General features: G+C 37.1%; 1 protein-coding gene across 1 annotated transcript in view; it reads right to left on the bottom strand.

Annotated features, from left to right (window-relative positions):
* Window positions 1-3,992: 3,992 nt before the first annotated feature.
* Window positions 3,993-16,404, bottom strand: part of PLPP2 (phospholipid phosphatase 2) — a 46,869-nt gene continuing 34,457 nt past the window's right edge. The window contains exon 6 of the mRNA XM_053702854.1: window positions 3,993-5,525. Coding sequence (XP_053558829.1) covers window positions 5,394-5,525 — 132 coding nt within the window. The 3' untranslated portion in view covers window positions 3,993-5,393. The remainder of the gene's footprint in view (window positions 5,526-16,404) is intronic.

The following is a 16,404-nucleotide window of genomic DNA, read 5'->3' as shown; positions in this document are numbered from 1 at the left end:
TTTTAGCAAATTCAGTAGATGCTTTTTAAAAAAGAACTAGATACCTTCTGGGGAAAAAAAAAAAAAGATATACAGGGATATGACAGTATTGAAAGTAAAGTAGCTTGCTGATTAAAGGAGAAATCCGATTACCACTTTTGAGTGAAGGATTTTATTTTCCCTTTTAAAGGTTCAATTAGAAATCGCTACAGTAATATAGGGATGTGCGAAAGGTTGGGTCTTTTATCAACCTATATAGCCATGAAACTAAATAGTCTAAAATGGTTAAATGATTATAAGGCCTTGCTCTGAAGAAACCAAAGACTTTAAGATAACCTCATGGGTTAAAAGGAGAGTAGCAAGTAGATTCCAAGATACATGCTGCATATTTTCAGGCTTATTCAAAAAAATATTTAAAAAGTAATGCAAAAGAATAGACACCCTTACATTCAAGTGATCAGATGCTCTATTCAAACATGTAAAAAAGATTTTTACCTTTAAAAAATGGTTAAAACAAAGTGCAATCGTTCCTTAAAGGGACAGTCTAGTCAAAAATAAACTTTCATGATTCAGATAGGGCATGTAATTATTAAACATCTTTCCCATTTACTTTTATAATCAATTTGGATTTGTTTTCTTAGTTGAAAGCTCAACCTAGGTAGGCTCATATGCCAATTTCTTATCCCTTGTAGGCCACCTATTATCTTAATTATTTTTTGACAGTTTTTCAAAAATAGAGGGCGTTAGTTCATGTGTACCATATAGATAACATTGTGGTCACACCCATGGAGTTACCTAGGAGTCAGCACTGATGCAAGTCTGTCAAATGAACTGAAATAAGGGGGCAATCTGCATAGGCTTAAATTCAAGTTAATCAGAGGTAAAACGTATATTAATATAACAGTGTTGGTTATGCAAAACTGGGGAATAGGTAGTAAAGGGATTATCTATCTTTTTAAACAATAAAAATCCTGGTGTAGACTGTCCCGTTAAAAGGACAGTTATGTTAAAGGGGCATTAAACGGCTGTGCACAACTACAAAGGAATAGTAACTAATCACTATGTTATTGCATTTCATCCTGTTCCTGCAGCTCTTTCAAATTAGTTTCCCACAAGCTCTTCCTACTGGGTGCCGCCATCTTTGAGCTGAGGAATTCTCGCAGCCTGTGAGGTATTGTGCATTTACATCTCAATGAGGTTGTCAATTGTATAATGTGCTTCAGGTTAGGGTGCATGATACAAAGCTGGACCTGTACATTTTGCAGCTGCTGTATTGCTATACATTATTGTAAAGTGTTTTTTCTTAAATATATTTTGTGTTACTATACAACTGTATTAAAAAAATGCAAATATGTAAAGCTCACACAATGTATCATGCACACAAACTCCAAGAGAATTATACAGCTGTAAAAAAAAAATAGCCAGTATTACTGACCTGTGAGTGTGCTGTGCTAACTCTTAAATAACTCCTCGGTTGTGAACACAATATTATCTATATCGCATACATGAACTAGCAGTCTCCTGTTGTGAAAAGCAAATAAAAAAAAGCATGTGATTAAGAGGCTGTCTATAGAGCCTTTGAAAAAGGCAGACATTTAGAGGTTTAAATGTTATAAAGTATATTAATTTAGCAATGTTGGTTGTGTAAAGCTAGGGAATGGGTAGTAAAGGTGTTATCTATCTTTTTAAACAATAACAATATTAGTGTAGACTGTTCCTTTAAGCAAGTAAAACAGTAAAATAAGCTGAGGCGAAATGCGCATCAGGCGAATGTTATCTGATGAGAGCTGTAGGTAGATATGTGTAAAAATTGTTCCACATATGTTCTAATTGAGATATTTGGGCGCAAATTAATGGTTTCACATATATGGTTATCACGGAGATTAATAGATATTTGGGACTGTTTCCCTACCTGATATGCAGACTTGGTGTTCAGTGATTATGCCTATATGTTAATACAGGGACTCTTCGGTTTCTCTGTTCATATTTGAACTTACTACTTGTAATTTCTAGTGCTGACTGATTATTACAGTCTCACACAGGCTCTATATTTTCAATATTTTATTATTCTATGTGTGTTTGTCTTGTTGATATATCCATTAGTCACGGATTTTAATATTGTATACATTAATAGAAGTACATTTTTAATTGCTGAGTATGTAACTTTTCCTACCTTTTTTGTGAGTGCTCATTATGTTGCTTTTTCCCCATTTATTGTACTACCTATTTATATTACTGTAATATACAGTTATAGCAAGTCACATTACAATTATTTTTGATAAATTAATAAACTGAACCTTAAAGAATTAGATGCTGATAACTGTATATTACAGTGATCTAAATAAAGGTATCGTAGTTCTTTGAAATTAAAACTACATTACCCATCATTCCTTACATATACAAACTACACCTCTGTGCGTGCATGCGCTTTAAAAGTGTCCAAGAAAATGAAAGGCAGATAGTAATTTGTGACGTGCTGGGATTGGAATGTGATGATGGGGAAAAGGTTTGCTAAGTCTGATAGAACGGCACCTATTACTTCATAGAAACAAAACCTTTACACTTATATATTCAATAAACGACTGAAATAATTATAAAAATACATCTACATATTATTCTAAGGCTAATCTTTGCTTTGAATACATCATTATATTTCACATGTATTTATTGTTCAATATCCCTTTAAAATCTAACACAACAAACCCAAACTAGCTGTAAGAATACAGAAGTTGGATCAATCTGTCTTTGGATCTCTAATAAATGTAAACAAGTGAAAAGGGAGGCACCTAATAAAGAAAATCACACTAGTCCTGCTACAGCAATAATTGTCTTTGAAAAAAGAATTATGACAGGAGTTTTCAACCTAGCTAGAAAAACCAGAGATGCAGCTAATTCTTCAAAGCAGCCTTCCATAATAATACGGGACCAGCCAACGTAGCTTATAACTCCATCATGAATGGGATATGAACTATTTAGTGCATGTGTGTTTAGTGGTGGGGGAAATCTCTTTTTTTGGCCCTGAGGTGACAGGAAGGGTGGGGGGGGGGGGGCGAGGGAGGGGCTGCACAGCCCATCAGAATTTCAGGGAAGACTGCATTCCTGTTCAGATATGGATATCACCTGAGCATAAAAGCTGTAAAAAAAATTAAAAAAAAGTATTTTGTTTGAGTGGTAACCTCTATCCCATAAAGCACTGCACAGCAAGGCTTTGCAGGCTGTTATATGAATTGTCCAAATTGAAATGTGTGTGGGTTAAATAGAATAATTTTTGCAATATATTTCCATTATCAAAAAGGCTTCTAGTAAAAGTCATTACTGTTTTTCAGCATCATACGCACATATGCTGTGAGGGCCCATGCACCAGAGTTGGCAGTGGTGTGCACTTTGCCTGTGAAGACTTAATTTGTGTTTCACTCCCTGAGAAGGTGCAGTGTTTGAATGTTAGTGCACAGGCCTTCACAGCATATGTGCGTATTCTGCTGAAAAACAAAAAAAAACTTTTACTAGAAGCAGTTCTGCTAACAAAAGTATATTGTAATAATTGTATTTAAAACTGAAATGCACATTTTATTTTCAACCTTTCCATCCAGCAGAGTCTGAACGTTATCGAAGCTTTTTTCTTGCAGTAGTTATTCTATGGTCAAAAACCACTGTTACTGTGTTATTAGCAGAAAACTGCAGACATATATGTGGCAATGTTAGGCTTGTGAAACCTATCATGTGAACATTCACAATTTTCAGACAAATTACAGGAAAAGGGGACAAAATAAATAATGAGATCAATTGCAGCTTTACAACACACAATCGAGCATTTCTAGAAAATCTGAAAAAAGTGTTTACCGTCCCTTGAAAGAATTCCAATGGCACAGAAGTTTGCAGGGCATTAAATGCCAGGAAGATATTTTCCGATGTATCCTCTTCTGCCCTGCTTTGAATCACGGCATCTCTTGAAGCAGAGCTAACTGCGTGGCACTATATTTACTCAGTCACACATATTAAATGAAGAGAAATAATGAGAGAGAGAGAGAAGGTTAGTGGGGGTCGTTTCACCTCCCACCAACACCAGCTCTTAGTTTATTCTATTTTATACAAATAAAAAATATTTCTTTTTTTTTTTCTTTTTTTACATAAAAAGATGATTTGGTTTAGATATCTTGAGCCTGTGTGCTAAACTCTTGGTGTCACTGGTAGTGGGTTATAGTTTTACATGATTTTTTATTTTCCCCAGTGCCACACTTTTAAAATTCAGATTTAGTGAAAGATTATTCTTTTAAATTTGTGATAGGAAACCCATATCATAATCTGCACGGTGCTATATTGCTAATCCCCTTTATTCTGTGCAAGAGGGGGGGGGGTAAAGGGTTAACAGCACACAGGCTCGTCACGATACATACACAGTAAAACCCAATAAACTCATATTATATACAAAGTATTTGGGAGGTGGTAATTCCATAAACTCCCATTAATGCACTTGCTGAAACTCATTAGGATCTCCACTTAACCCTTTGGATGTCTGGAGACAGGGCAAAACACACTTAGCCGAAGTATATACAGCATCATTTGAAGTATACATAACAGATCCCATCTCCTTCCAACATCTGTAGGGTGCAGGAAAGTTAGCTAGTGGACAGGTTAAAAATAAGCTTTGAGATGGAACGAAAAAGGTACAGGGGATGTCCTTATCCATCCAATGTTAAATGCTGTCTTCTGCTGGTCATTAGGGTACTGATAAGTTCCAGAAACCATTGAGGCCGTTATTAAACCAAACTGACACTTTGAAACACTTCCACAATGCCAGTTTGGAATAGGCATAATAGTTGGCAGGAACACACACAATCACTGGCACACAGACTGATATTGAGACACAGGTACAAATGATCCATCATAGAAACACAAAAACAGAAAACACAACAATAGAATAGCCGAAAATAAACAATCCAAGTCACACACAGAGGGCCACACAATGTGGTGGGAGGCATAAACACTGGCGCTCAGTGTCAGACACCCATGCATGCCAGGTCAGACTGGCACAGACTTAAATGCATACCCAGGGACATACAAACACAATCTTACCCAATGATACAAAACCAGCAAACAGAAAAACACCCAATTACAAATACCCTGCATATAAGAGAAGACAGCTTATCATAACAGACATTCACATACATACGCCATGTGCAAAATACAGCCTCACTCTGCCACATAAACTTAAGTTAAAAAAAATTACTTTGGTTTTTGTGCTTGAAAGAAAAAAAAATAGGTTGATCAAATTTCAGTCTGTAGAAACCTGACCATTTAGTCCTTAGAGCTCCTGAAAGCAGCCTGCAAGGTAACCTCTGAAGAATGGAGTCCCATAATATATGTCTTTTATACAATGCAAAAGGGACAGAGAGAGAGAGGTCAGGAGTTATGTCTCAGGATCCTGCCAGGTATCCAAAGTGATTCTGATCAGATTCGCAGAGCTGGAGGCTTGGTTTACTCTCAAGCGGGTCCCCACTACACTGAAGAGGTGGTCTGACTTTGAAGAAGTCTGAAACATAACGCACCTGAGGGAAAAAAAAAAAAAAAAAGGAGTGAGTGAAAGATATGGGCACAAGAAAAAAAAAAAAAAAAAAAAATAGCGAAAAGTATACTACCAGGAAGTGGGAGTGACTTAAAGGATCAGTAAACACCATGAGATTTTTAAATAATAAAAAAAAAAAGTTTAGTTATAATTTTGTAATTTACCTTTTCATTATTCATTTTGCCCTATTTTTTCCATATAAGAATTTAAAAAAGCACACTGTTGACTTCTCAAGGCTAACCCTGCTACATATATATTTCCCTAACTGGATTTTTCAACTGCAAAACAATGCACTTTATACTAATATTATGACCGTGGCTAGCCTTGTCTGCAGACTAAAGACCAGATTGGCTCCTCCAAATAAGGTAAATGGTGGATAGAGTTAGGCTATTAAACAACAATTGCAGTAAAAAGGCTGTTCTTTTGTTTTAAAAATGTGTTGTTATTTCAAGGTGCTTACTGTCTCTTTAAAAGGTCATGAAACACACTGAGAATGTAATATAAAATGTTTCATTGTGTGCAGTAAAAACACATTTACAATATGCTTTATTTTTCTTGCACCCTTTTCCTGTCATTTAAAGGGACATCAATCCCACAGTTTTTCTTTTATTATTCAAATACAACATACAATTTTAAACAACTTTCCAATTTACTTCTATTATCAAATTAGCTTCATTCTCTTGGCATTATCTTTTAAAGCTGAAGCAATGCAATACTGGGAGCTAGGTGAACACATCAGGTGAGCCAATGAAAAGTATCATATATGTGCAACACCAACCACCAATCAGCATCTAGCTCCCCGTAGTGCATTGCTCTTCCTGAGCTTATCAATGTATGCTTTTGTACAAAGGATAGCAAAAGAATAAAGCAAATTAGATTAGACATAAATTGAAAAGTTGTTTAATATTGCATGCTCTATCTGAATCATGAAGAAAAATGCTTTGGTTTATATCCCTTTAAGTCTAAAACTTGTGGGTTTTCCAATTCTGAGAACTGGAAGTGCACATAGTTGACTTCACAAGCCTAACCTTGCTGCAAATCTGTTCCTAGCTGGCTTCAGCAGATATAAGAAAATCAACTGCAAAACAATGGAGATGTTGCTAACAAACGGACAGGACAAGCATGGTCTGCACCATCAGTATAAACTCAGGATTAACTACTCCAAATGAGGAAAATGGTGGGTAGAGTTTGAATAGTGAATAACAACTGCAGCCTGCAAGGTGCTAATAATTTTCAAAAAACATACATGCTCAAAATAGTATAGGGTTTTTTTTTTCTTCAACTCTTAAGAACATTCTTGCAAAAAATCTTGTAATTACAGTGTGTTTACTGTCCCTTTAATAGAGGATAAAGGGTTAGAAAAGAAGGCGGCAAAACACTCTATGATGTGTGCAAATGCATATAGGAAAGATAGGGGAAGACCCTCCAAGCCCAGAGTGGGACAGACTCTGAACCAGGAACGAAACTACAGGGGGTGCAGTAGTCACAACTGCGACTGGGTCCCTAAAGGGTGGGAGCCCAGCTTAAAAAAAATAATAAAATAAATAAATAATAAAAAAACGTTGACCTGCCACTGCCTGCACTGATATCATGTGAGTGTGATGTGATGCTTCACTAGTGTCTCTGACTACAGGGGTTAGTGTTTCCATTTTACCCATTGGTGTTTATGTGTGCGTGTATGTGTGTATGTATGTGGCTGTGCGTGTATTTATGCATGTATGTGTGTGTGTGTGTATTTATGCATGTATGTGTGTGTGCGTTTGTGGAACCAGCAAATTACAGACCTTGTTACAACAGCATGGGGGGGGGCAGGGGGTAAACAGTGTCAGTCTATACAGTACCACTATATACAGTTAGGGTTGCCACCTCAGCCATGTTTTCCTGGACACGTGCAGGGAGGAACATGTATTGTGTTCCTGGACAGCACTATTAATATTCCTCCCTGCAGCATGTGTAACTTAAAAGTGTTCTGTATTTTAAGGGACGGGTGGCAACCCTAATATACAGTACGGGAGGAGGGGGGGGCTGGACCATGTCACTGACTACTGTGGTCACTTTATAAAGTACTGGGGCGGGCAGGGTCACGCCAGCCATCTCACTGGCAGATTACAGACTGAGTTACTAACTCATATACAGTACTGGTGGGTTAAACAGTGTCACTATATACACTACAGTAATAGGGGGTCAGACCATCTCACAGACTGTGGGCATAGGGTACCTTCTTTTGCAGACATGTAATCTAATTATTTTTTTCTGTGTTAAATGTAAATAAATAAATAAATAAATAAATAAATAAATGTGTCAAATTCAAGTTTTTTTATGGTGGGGCGGGGGGCCCTTCTTAGATTCTTGCACCTGGGCCCTGTGTTTTCTACTTATGCCTCTGCTCTGAACTGGTTGGGGGGGGTGTCACAGACGGAGTAACAGGGATAGATTGCAGGTCATCAGGAAGGAAATAGTTAAGGGTATAAGATACAAGGAAGTCTAGCAAACAACTAGTGGGTAAAAACTAAAGGCACAATGATCAGAAACTCCCAGGCAGTTTGTTTGTAGACCTTATACTGTAAGGTAGATTTAGTCTTTCTAAAATTCTTACAAGATGTTAGAGATAATCTTGATAGATCATCGAGCACAGTTTGTGGTGAGAGCAGGCACTGTATGTACAATATATAGTAGCTAACAACTATGCAACAAGGGACACTGAACTCAAAAACTTCTCTAATACATTTGAAAGAGCACTATTTAAACATGATAATATATATATACAGTGCCCTCCACTAATATCAGCACCCTTGATAAATATGAGCAAAGAAGGCTGTGAAAAATTGTCTTTATTGTTTAAACTTTTGATCTTTTGTTAAAAAAAAATACACAAATATACTCTGCTCTCATGGATATCAAACAATTGCAAACACAACACAGGTTTATCCCCAAAAAAATAAAAATAAATATCTTTGTTAAATATATGTGTAGCACAATTATTGGCACCCTTTTAGTCAATACTTTGTGCTACCTCCCTTTGCCAAGATAACAGCTCTGAGTTTTCTCCTATAATGACTGATGAGGTTGGAGGATACATGGCAAGGGATCTGAGACTATTCCTCCATACAGAATCTCTCCAGATCCCTAAATTTACTCTCCTCTTCAGTTCACCCCACATGTTTTTTATGGGGTTCAAGGATGGCCATGGCAGGACCTTGATTTTGTGGTCAGTAAACTATTTTTGTGTTAATTTTGATGTATGTTTTGGATCATTGTCCTGCTGGAAGATCCAACCACGGCACATTTTAAGCTTTCTGGCAGAGGGAGTCAGGTGTTTATTTAATATCTGTTGATATTTGATAGAGTCCATGATGCCATGTATCCTAACAAAATGTCCAGGTCCTCTGGCAAAAAAAACAGCCCCAACACATTAAAAAGCCACAACCATATTTAACTGTGGGCATGAGGAACTTTTCCATATGGCTACCTCTCTGTGTGCGCCAAATCCACCTCTGGTGTTAATTACCAAAAAGCTCTATTTTGGTTTCATCTGACCATAGAACCTGATGAAGTTCTAGTAGTGTCTGGCAAACTGAAGATGCTTGAGTTGTTTTTGGATGAGAGTAGAGGTTTTTTTCTTGAAAGCCTTCCAAACAACTTGTGGTGACGTAGGCAATGTCAGATTGTAGTTTTGGAGACTTTCTGACCCCAAGATGCAATTAACTTCTGCAATTCTCCATCTGTGATCCTTGGAGATTCTTTGGCCACTTGAACCATCCTCTTCACAGTGCGTTGAGACAATATAGACACTTCCAGGTTGATTCATAACATTTACAATTGACTGGAACTTCTTAAATATTGCCCTGATGGAAATGGGCATTTTCAACTCTTTTGCTATTTTCTTATAGTTAATTCCCATTTTGAGAATCTCAACAACTGTTTGCCACACATCACAGCTATATTCCTTGGTCTTACCCATAGTGATGAATGGCTAACGGAATTTGGCCTATGTGTTACCTCATACTTATACCCCTGTGAAACAGGAAGTTATGGTTGAGCAATGTCCTGCTGCTAGTCACCCAGGTGTACTAAGTGTAAAATATCAATAGGAATATACTTCAAATATATTTTTCTCATGTGAATTCATAGGGGTGCCAATAATTGTGCCACACATGTTTAACAAATATTAACCTGTGTGTTTGCAATTGCTTGATATCCATGAGAGCAGAGTATTTTTGTGTTTTTGTGAACAAAAAGGTTAAACAATAAAGACAAATTTTCACAGACTTTTTTGCTCATATTTACCAAGGGTGTCAATATTAGTGGAAGGTTATATATTATATTATTATCGGTTATTGGAGAGTGAGGATATGGGTGGCTAGGGACAGGGCACCACTTGTATAATTAATTGTGGTGATCCTGGTACAGGAAGTTTAAAAATAATTAAATTGATCAAAAAGCTCACTAACAATAAACCTAATCCTGCAACCCCCTATTAAGCCAATCAAATACAAAAGTACAGACACCGTCCCTTAAAGAACAAATCGGCGTATACATCACACTCATATTGAGATAAATTAATATTTATTAGGGCAATAAAAAACAAACACATTCAACTGAGCCTATATAAGGGATATGCAACCTAAAATATATCATAGCCACGTGATGTGGTACAACGTAATCAGCAATGTGTTAAAGTTCCACCTGGAATAGTGAGCAATGTATTCACAACATGTTGCAGTTCATAACAAAACAGGGCTAAGTAAGCCTCTCTTCTTAGGTACAGGGAATTCACAGTATAAATCACTGCAGCATGTAAACAGACCAGCGGTCCTCCTAGAGACCAAGCTCACCGGACCACCAGATCTTCCGCAGGGACTCACCAGCTCTGACTTGGTATATGTTAATATGCAGGTCTTCTTACCCCTTAAGCCAGGACCGGTTTTTCCAAACCACACTGACTCTGTGTGTACGCCTCTAATTTGTGATGTCACTGGCTGGGTGTTGCTGCTGCTTTTTTCCAAGACTGGTGTCCTATAATCAAGAAAAACATGATGCAAATTCGTGTTGTATGAATATTGGTACAAATACAGTTCCAGTAGAAAGTATCCCTTCAATCAGTGGAGAGGAATTGGCTCAGTGATCAGAAAATGTACACACTATTTAGTTGCTCATAGTGTGTCTATCCAGCTTCCAGCTACACGCGTTTCACCCCACAGCTGATCACTCTCAGGGCTTAATCAGGTATGACAAGTTGATGTCTATCATCCATTTGCCTTTATTTATACATGCCATGGGGGTATTAACTCTCAATTGCCTTAAGTGTAGTACCATAATATTAACTGTTTAAATACAATCACAGTGGTCGAGAATGGCAACCCCCAATTCAAAATTTTAACAGTAGGATTCTGCATCTATACAACACCAACATAAGCAAGTAACACAATTTTGCAAGTCAAAAATTCTAATCAATACATTTGAGCATGCTTACTTTATCTATGTATTTATTACTTCCATCAAATATAAGGCTTATAATTTTAACAGTGGAATTCTGCATATAAACAACACCAAAATAGGCAAGTATCAAAAATTCTTATCAATACATAGGAGCAAGCTTACTTTATCTATGTGTTTATTACATGCATCAAATATAAGGCTTATAATTTTAAAGCTAGCAGATATAAAACAGGGATCTTGGTATCATTAAACCATAAAGGGAGCACAATTAAGCTCTTCATTTAACCCCTCTGGTTGTAATGAATTCATATTATAGATCCATTTGCACTCTGATCTAAGGAGTAGGTTGTCCCAGTCTTCCGCTCTCACAGAGATATCAATTCTAAGCCCATGAATCTAAGTCCCTCAACACTACTGTCATGACACTCATAAAAGTGACGTGCCACACCACTATCTTTAATTTTCTCACTGAGTATGTCCCTTCTATGTTCCTTTATACGTTCCCTAAACTCACGATAGGTTTTTCCTACATAGAGGTGAGGGCCCGAACAAGCTGCCATATAGATCACCCCTCACTCCTACAGGTGATTTGTCCTTTCTGTGTTGTTTACCTGCTGAGTCTGAAGCAAATCTACCTCTAAGAAGATGTTTGCACATTTTACATCTACCACATGCATAACATTTACTCCTCTTTTGTCGTTTACCCCAGCCATCCGCTTGTGCCTTTATAATGGCTATGAACCAGTTTGTCCTTTAGGGAGGGGGCTCATCTAGCAGTTATAAGTGGGTATGTTCCCACAATTTTTTTAAGTTCATGATCAGCAGTGAGAATGTTCCAATGTTTAGTGAGTAGTGGTCTCACTTCCTCCCACCTATTGTTATAGGGGGTTATAAACCTAACCTCTGAGTTGACTTTTTGCTGGTAAAGCAACATTTGTCTGGGTGTATCTCTTGCCCTTTTATAGCCATAGTTAATGACCTTCTGTGAATACCCTCTTGATTTAAATCTAGTTTTTAGATCATCTGAAATAATCTTAAAACTAGTTTCAGACGAGCAGTTCCTTTTTTGTCGCAGGAATTGCCCTATTGGTATAGCATTAATTTGATGTCTAGGGTGATAACTGTTGGCCTCTAATAGTGTATTTGCTGATGTGTCCTTACGATATGTTTCTGTGCATAGATTATCACCTATCCTAGTCATTTTTAAATCAAGAAAGGACAGGGAGTCATAGCTCCATTCATAGGTAAACTTAAGGTTCCAATTATTAGAGTTCAGATGTGCCATGAATTTGGAGAGATTTTCAGGAGTCCCTTCCCATAGCATTAGCACGTTGTCAATAAAATGAATCCACAGTGCGATAGACTCTCCAAATTCATCTTCCACATCCGAAATGGTTTGTGTCTCCCATCTACCTAGATATAAGCACGCATAGGTGGGGGCACAACAGGCCCCCATGGCTGTACCCATTAGTGGTCTGTAGAATTTCCCATCAAATTTAAAATGATTTCTGTTTAACACAAATTCCAACAGTTTAATCAGCAGGTCATTGTGTTGATCAAATCTACTCCCCCTTTGGGTAAGGTATTCTTTCATTGCCAGTAATCCTTTCTCATGGGGATGGACGAATATAATCCTTCTACATCAATTGACACAAGGATTGTCCCTGGCAATAAAACAACACCATCCAATTTTTTTAAGAAGTTCTGTTGTATCCTTAACATAAGATGATAGGGATGTTAAGAAAGGTTGGAGGCACCAATCAATATATTTAGTCACCCCTTCAGTAAGGCCCCTCCATCCCCGATACAATCAGTCTCCTGGGTGGGGGTGTCTTATTTTTATGAATTTTAGGTGAAGTGTAAAACGTAGGTATCACTGGATATTTTACTGACATAAATTCAAGTTCTTTTTTATTTATCAGACCTTCATAGAAGGCTGACTGAAGGGTTTGATCCAATTCATCTTTATATACATATAGGTGAGATTAGTTTTAAGTCTTTCATATTGAATGTTATTTGGCAATTGTCTCATACATTCAATTTTATAATCCTTATCATTCATTATCACCACATTGTCGTCCTTGTCAGGTGGCTTAATGACAATTTCCTGGTCATTAATTAAGTCATCCAGTGCTGATCTTTTATCTTGTGCTTATTTAATTTGTATGCTTGTTTTTCTACCATTTTAACAAACGTCATTACACTGGGTACCGGATGTGGAAGATGAATTTGGAGAGTCTATCGCACTGTGGATTCATTTTATTGACAACGTGCTGATGCTATGGGAAGGGACTCCTGAAAGTCTCTCCAAATTCATGGCACATCTGAACTCTAATAATTGGAACCTTAAGTTTACCTATGAATGGAGCTATGACTCCCTGTCCTTTCTTGATTTAAAAATGACTAGGATAGGTGATAATCTATGCACAGAAACATATCGTAAGGACACATCAGCAAATACACTATTAGAGGCCAACAGTTATCACCCTAGACATCAAATTAATGCTATACCAATAGGGCAATTCCTGCGACAAAAAAGGAACTGCTCGTCTGAAACTAGTTTTAAGATTATTTCAGATGATCTAAAAACTAGATTTAAATCAAGAGGGTATTCACAGAAGGTCATTAACTATGGCTATAAAAGGGCAAGAGATACACCCAGACAAATGTTGCTTTACCAGCAAAAAGTCAACTCAGAGGTTAGGTTTATAACCCCCTATAACAATAGGTGGGAGGAAGTGAGACCACTACTCACTAAACATTGGAACATTCTCACTGCTGATCATGAACTTAAAAAAATTGTGGGAACATACCCACTTATAACTGCTAGATGAGCCCCCTCCCTAAAGGACAAACTGGTTCATAGCCATTATAAAGGCACAAGCGGATGGCTGGGTAAACGACAAAAGAGGAGTAAATGTTATGCATGTGGTAGATGTAAAATGTGCAAACATCTTCTTAGAGGTAGATTTGCTTCAGACTCAGCAGGTAAACAACACAGAAAGGACAAATCACCTGTAGGAGTGAGGGGTGATCTATATGGCAGCTTGTTCGGGCCCTCACCTCTATGTAGGAAAAACCTATCGTGAGTTTAGGGAACGTATAAAAGAACATAGAAGGGACATACTCAGTGAGAAAATTAAAGATAGTGGTGTGGCACGTCACTTTTATGAGTGTCATGACAGTAGTGTTGAGGGACTTAGATTCATGGGCTTATAATTGATATCTCTGAGAGAGCGGAAGACTGGGACAACCTACTCCTTAGATCAGAGTGCAAATGGATCTATAATATGAATTCATTACAACCAGAGGGGTTAAATGAAGAGCTTAATTGTGCTCCCTTTATGGTTTAATGATACCAAGATCCCTGTTTTATATCTGCTAGCTTTAAAATTATAAGCCTTATATTTGATGCATGTAATAAACACATAGATAAAGTAAGCTTGCTCCTATGTATTGATAAGAATTTTTGATACTTGCCTATTTTGGTGTTGTTTATATGCAGAATTCCACTGTTAAAATTATAAGCCTTATATTTGATGGAAGTAATAAATACATAGATAAAGTAAGCATGCTCAAATGTATTGATTAGAATTTTTGACTTGCAAAATTGTGTTACTTGCTTATTTTGGTGTTGTATAGATGCAGAATCCTACTGTTAAAATTTTGAATTGGGGGTTGCCATTCTCACCCACTGTGATTGTATTTAAACAGTTAATATTATGGTACTACACTTAAGGCAATTGAGAGTTAATACCCCCATGGCATGTATAAATAAAGGCAAATGGATGATAGACATCAACTTGTCATACCTGATTAAGCCCTGAGAGTGATCAGCTGTGGGGTGAAACGCGTGTAGCTGGAAGCTGGATAGACACACTATGAGCAACTAAATAGTGTGTACATTTTCTGATCACTGAGCCAATTCCTCTCCACTGATTGAAGGGATACTTTCTACTGGAACTGTACCAATATTCATACAGCACGAAATTGCATCATGTTTTTCCTGATTATAGGATACCAGTCTTGGAAAAAAGCAGCAGCAACACCCAGCCAGTGACATCAAGAATTAGAGGCGGACACACAGAGTCAGTGAGGTTTGGAAAAAGCCGGTCCTGGCTTAAGGGGTAAGAAGACCTGCATATTAACATATACCAAGTCAGAGCTGGTGAGTCCCTGCGGAAGATCTGGTGGTCCGATGAGCTTGGTCTCTAGGAGGACCACTGGTCTGTTTACATGCTGCAGTGATTTATACTGTGAATTCCCTGTACCTAAGAAGAGAGGCTTACTTAGCCCTGTTTTGTTATGAACTGCAACATGTTGTGGATACATTGCTCACTATTACAGGTGGAACTTTAACACATTGCCGATTACGGTTGTGCCACATCACATGGCTATGATATATTTAAGTTGCAACATTTATACCAGTAACATTTATTCAGGGATCCCTGATATAGGCTCAGTTGAATTTGTTTGCTTTTTATTGCCCTAATAAATATTAATTTGATTTATCTCAATATGAGTGTGATGTATACGCCGATTTGTTCTTAAAAAGGGACGGTGTCTGTACTTTAGTATTTAATTGGCTTAATAGGAGGTTGCAGGATTAGGTTTACTGTTAGTGCTCTCTTTGATCAAAATATATATATATATATATATATATATATATATATATATATATATATATATATATATATATATATATATATATATATATATATATATATATATATATATATATATACATACATGACAAGTTACATTTATTTAAAGTATCGTGAAACCCACATTTTTATTTCATGATTCAGATAGAACATACAATTTTAAACAGCTTTCCAATTTACTTCTTGTATCAATTTTTCTTCATCCTCTTGGTATCCTTTATTGAAGGAGCAGCAAAGCCCTACTGGGAGCTAGCTGAACACATCAGTAAACCAATGACAACAAGCACAATGACAACAATCAGTAGCTAGCTCCCAGCTCCTAAACCTTCCTATGTATGCTTTTCAACAAAGGACATCAAAAGAACAAAGCACATTAGATAATAAAAGTAAATTGGAAAGTTGTTTAAAACTGTATGATCTATGTTTCATGTCCCTATAAATTGATAAACATAACAGGAAGTGCATGTTTGTACATAACTCATGTCTAGGGACAGACTATTCATTAGGGATGTGCATTCAGATCGCATTAGGATCGTTGGCGAGGATCCGAATGGGGAAGTAAGGAACTGCTCTTTCCCTTCAGATATTTTGGTAGCCGTATTGATTCCTGTAAAAGATCCCCACTCTAAGATCTGGATTTGCACAGATCTTAGAGTGGGGATTATTAACAGGAATTAATCTGGCTATGAAGATATCCAAAAGGTACGAGCGGCTCCTTACTTACGCATTCGGATCCTCTCTAACGATCCAAATGCACAT

Source organism: Bombina bombina, chromosome 2 (assembly GCF_027579735.1).
Source record: "Bombina bombina isolate aBomBom1 chromosome 2, aBomBom1.pri, whole genome shotgun sequence".
Taxonomy (NCBI): domain Eukaryota; kingdom Metazoa; phylum Chordata; class Amphibia; order Anura; family Bombinatoridae; genus Bombina; species Bombina bombina.
Note: the sequence above shows the minus strand (reverse complement) of the source record. Positions and strands in the feature narration are given on the sequence as shown.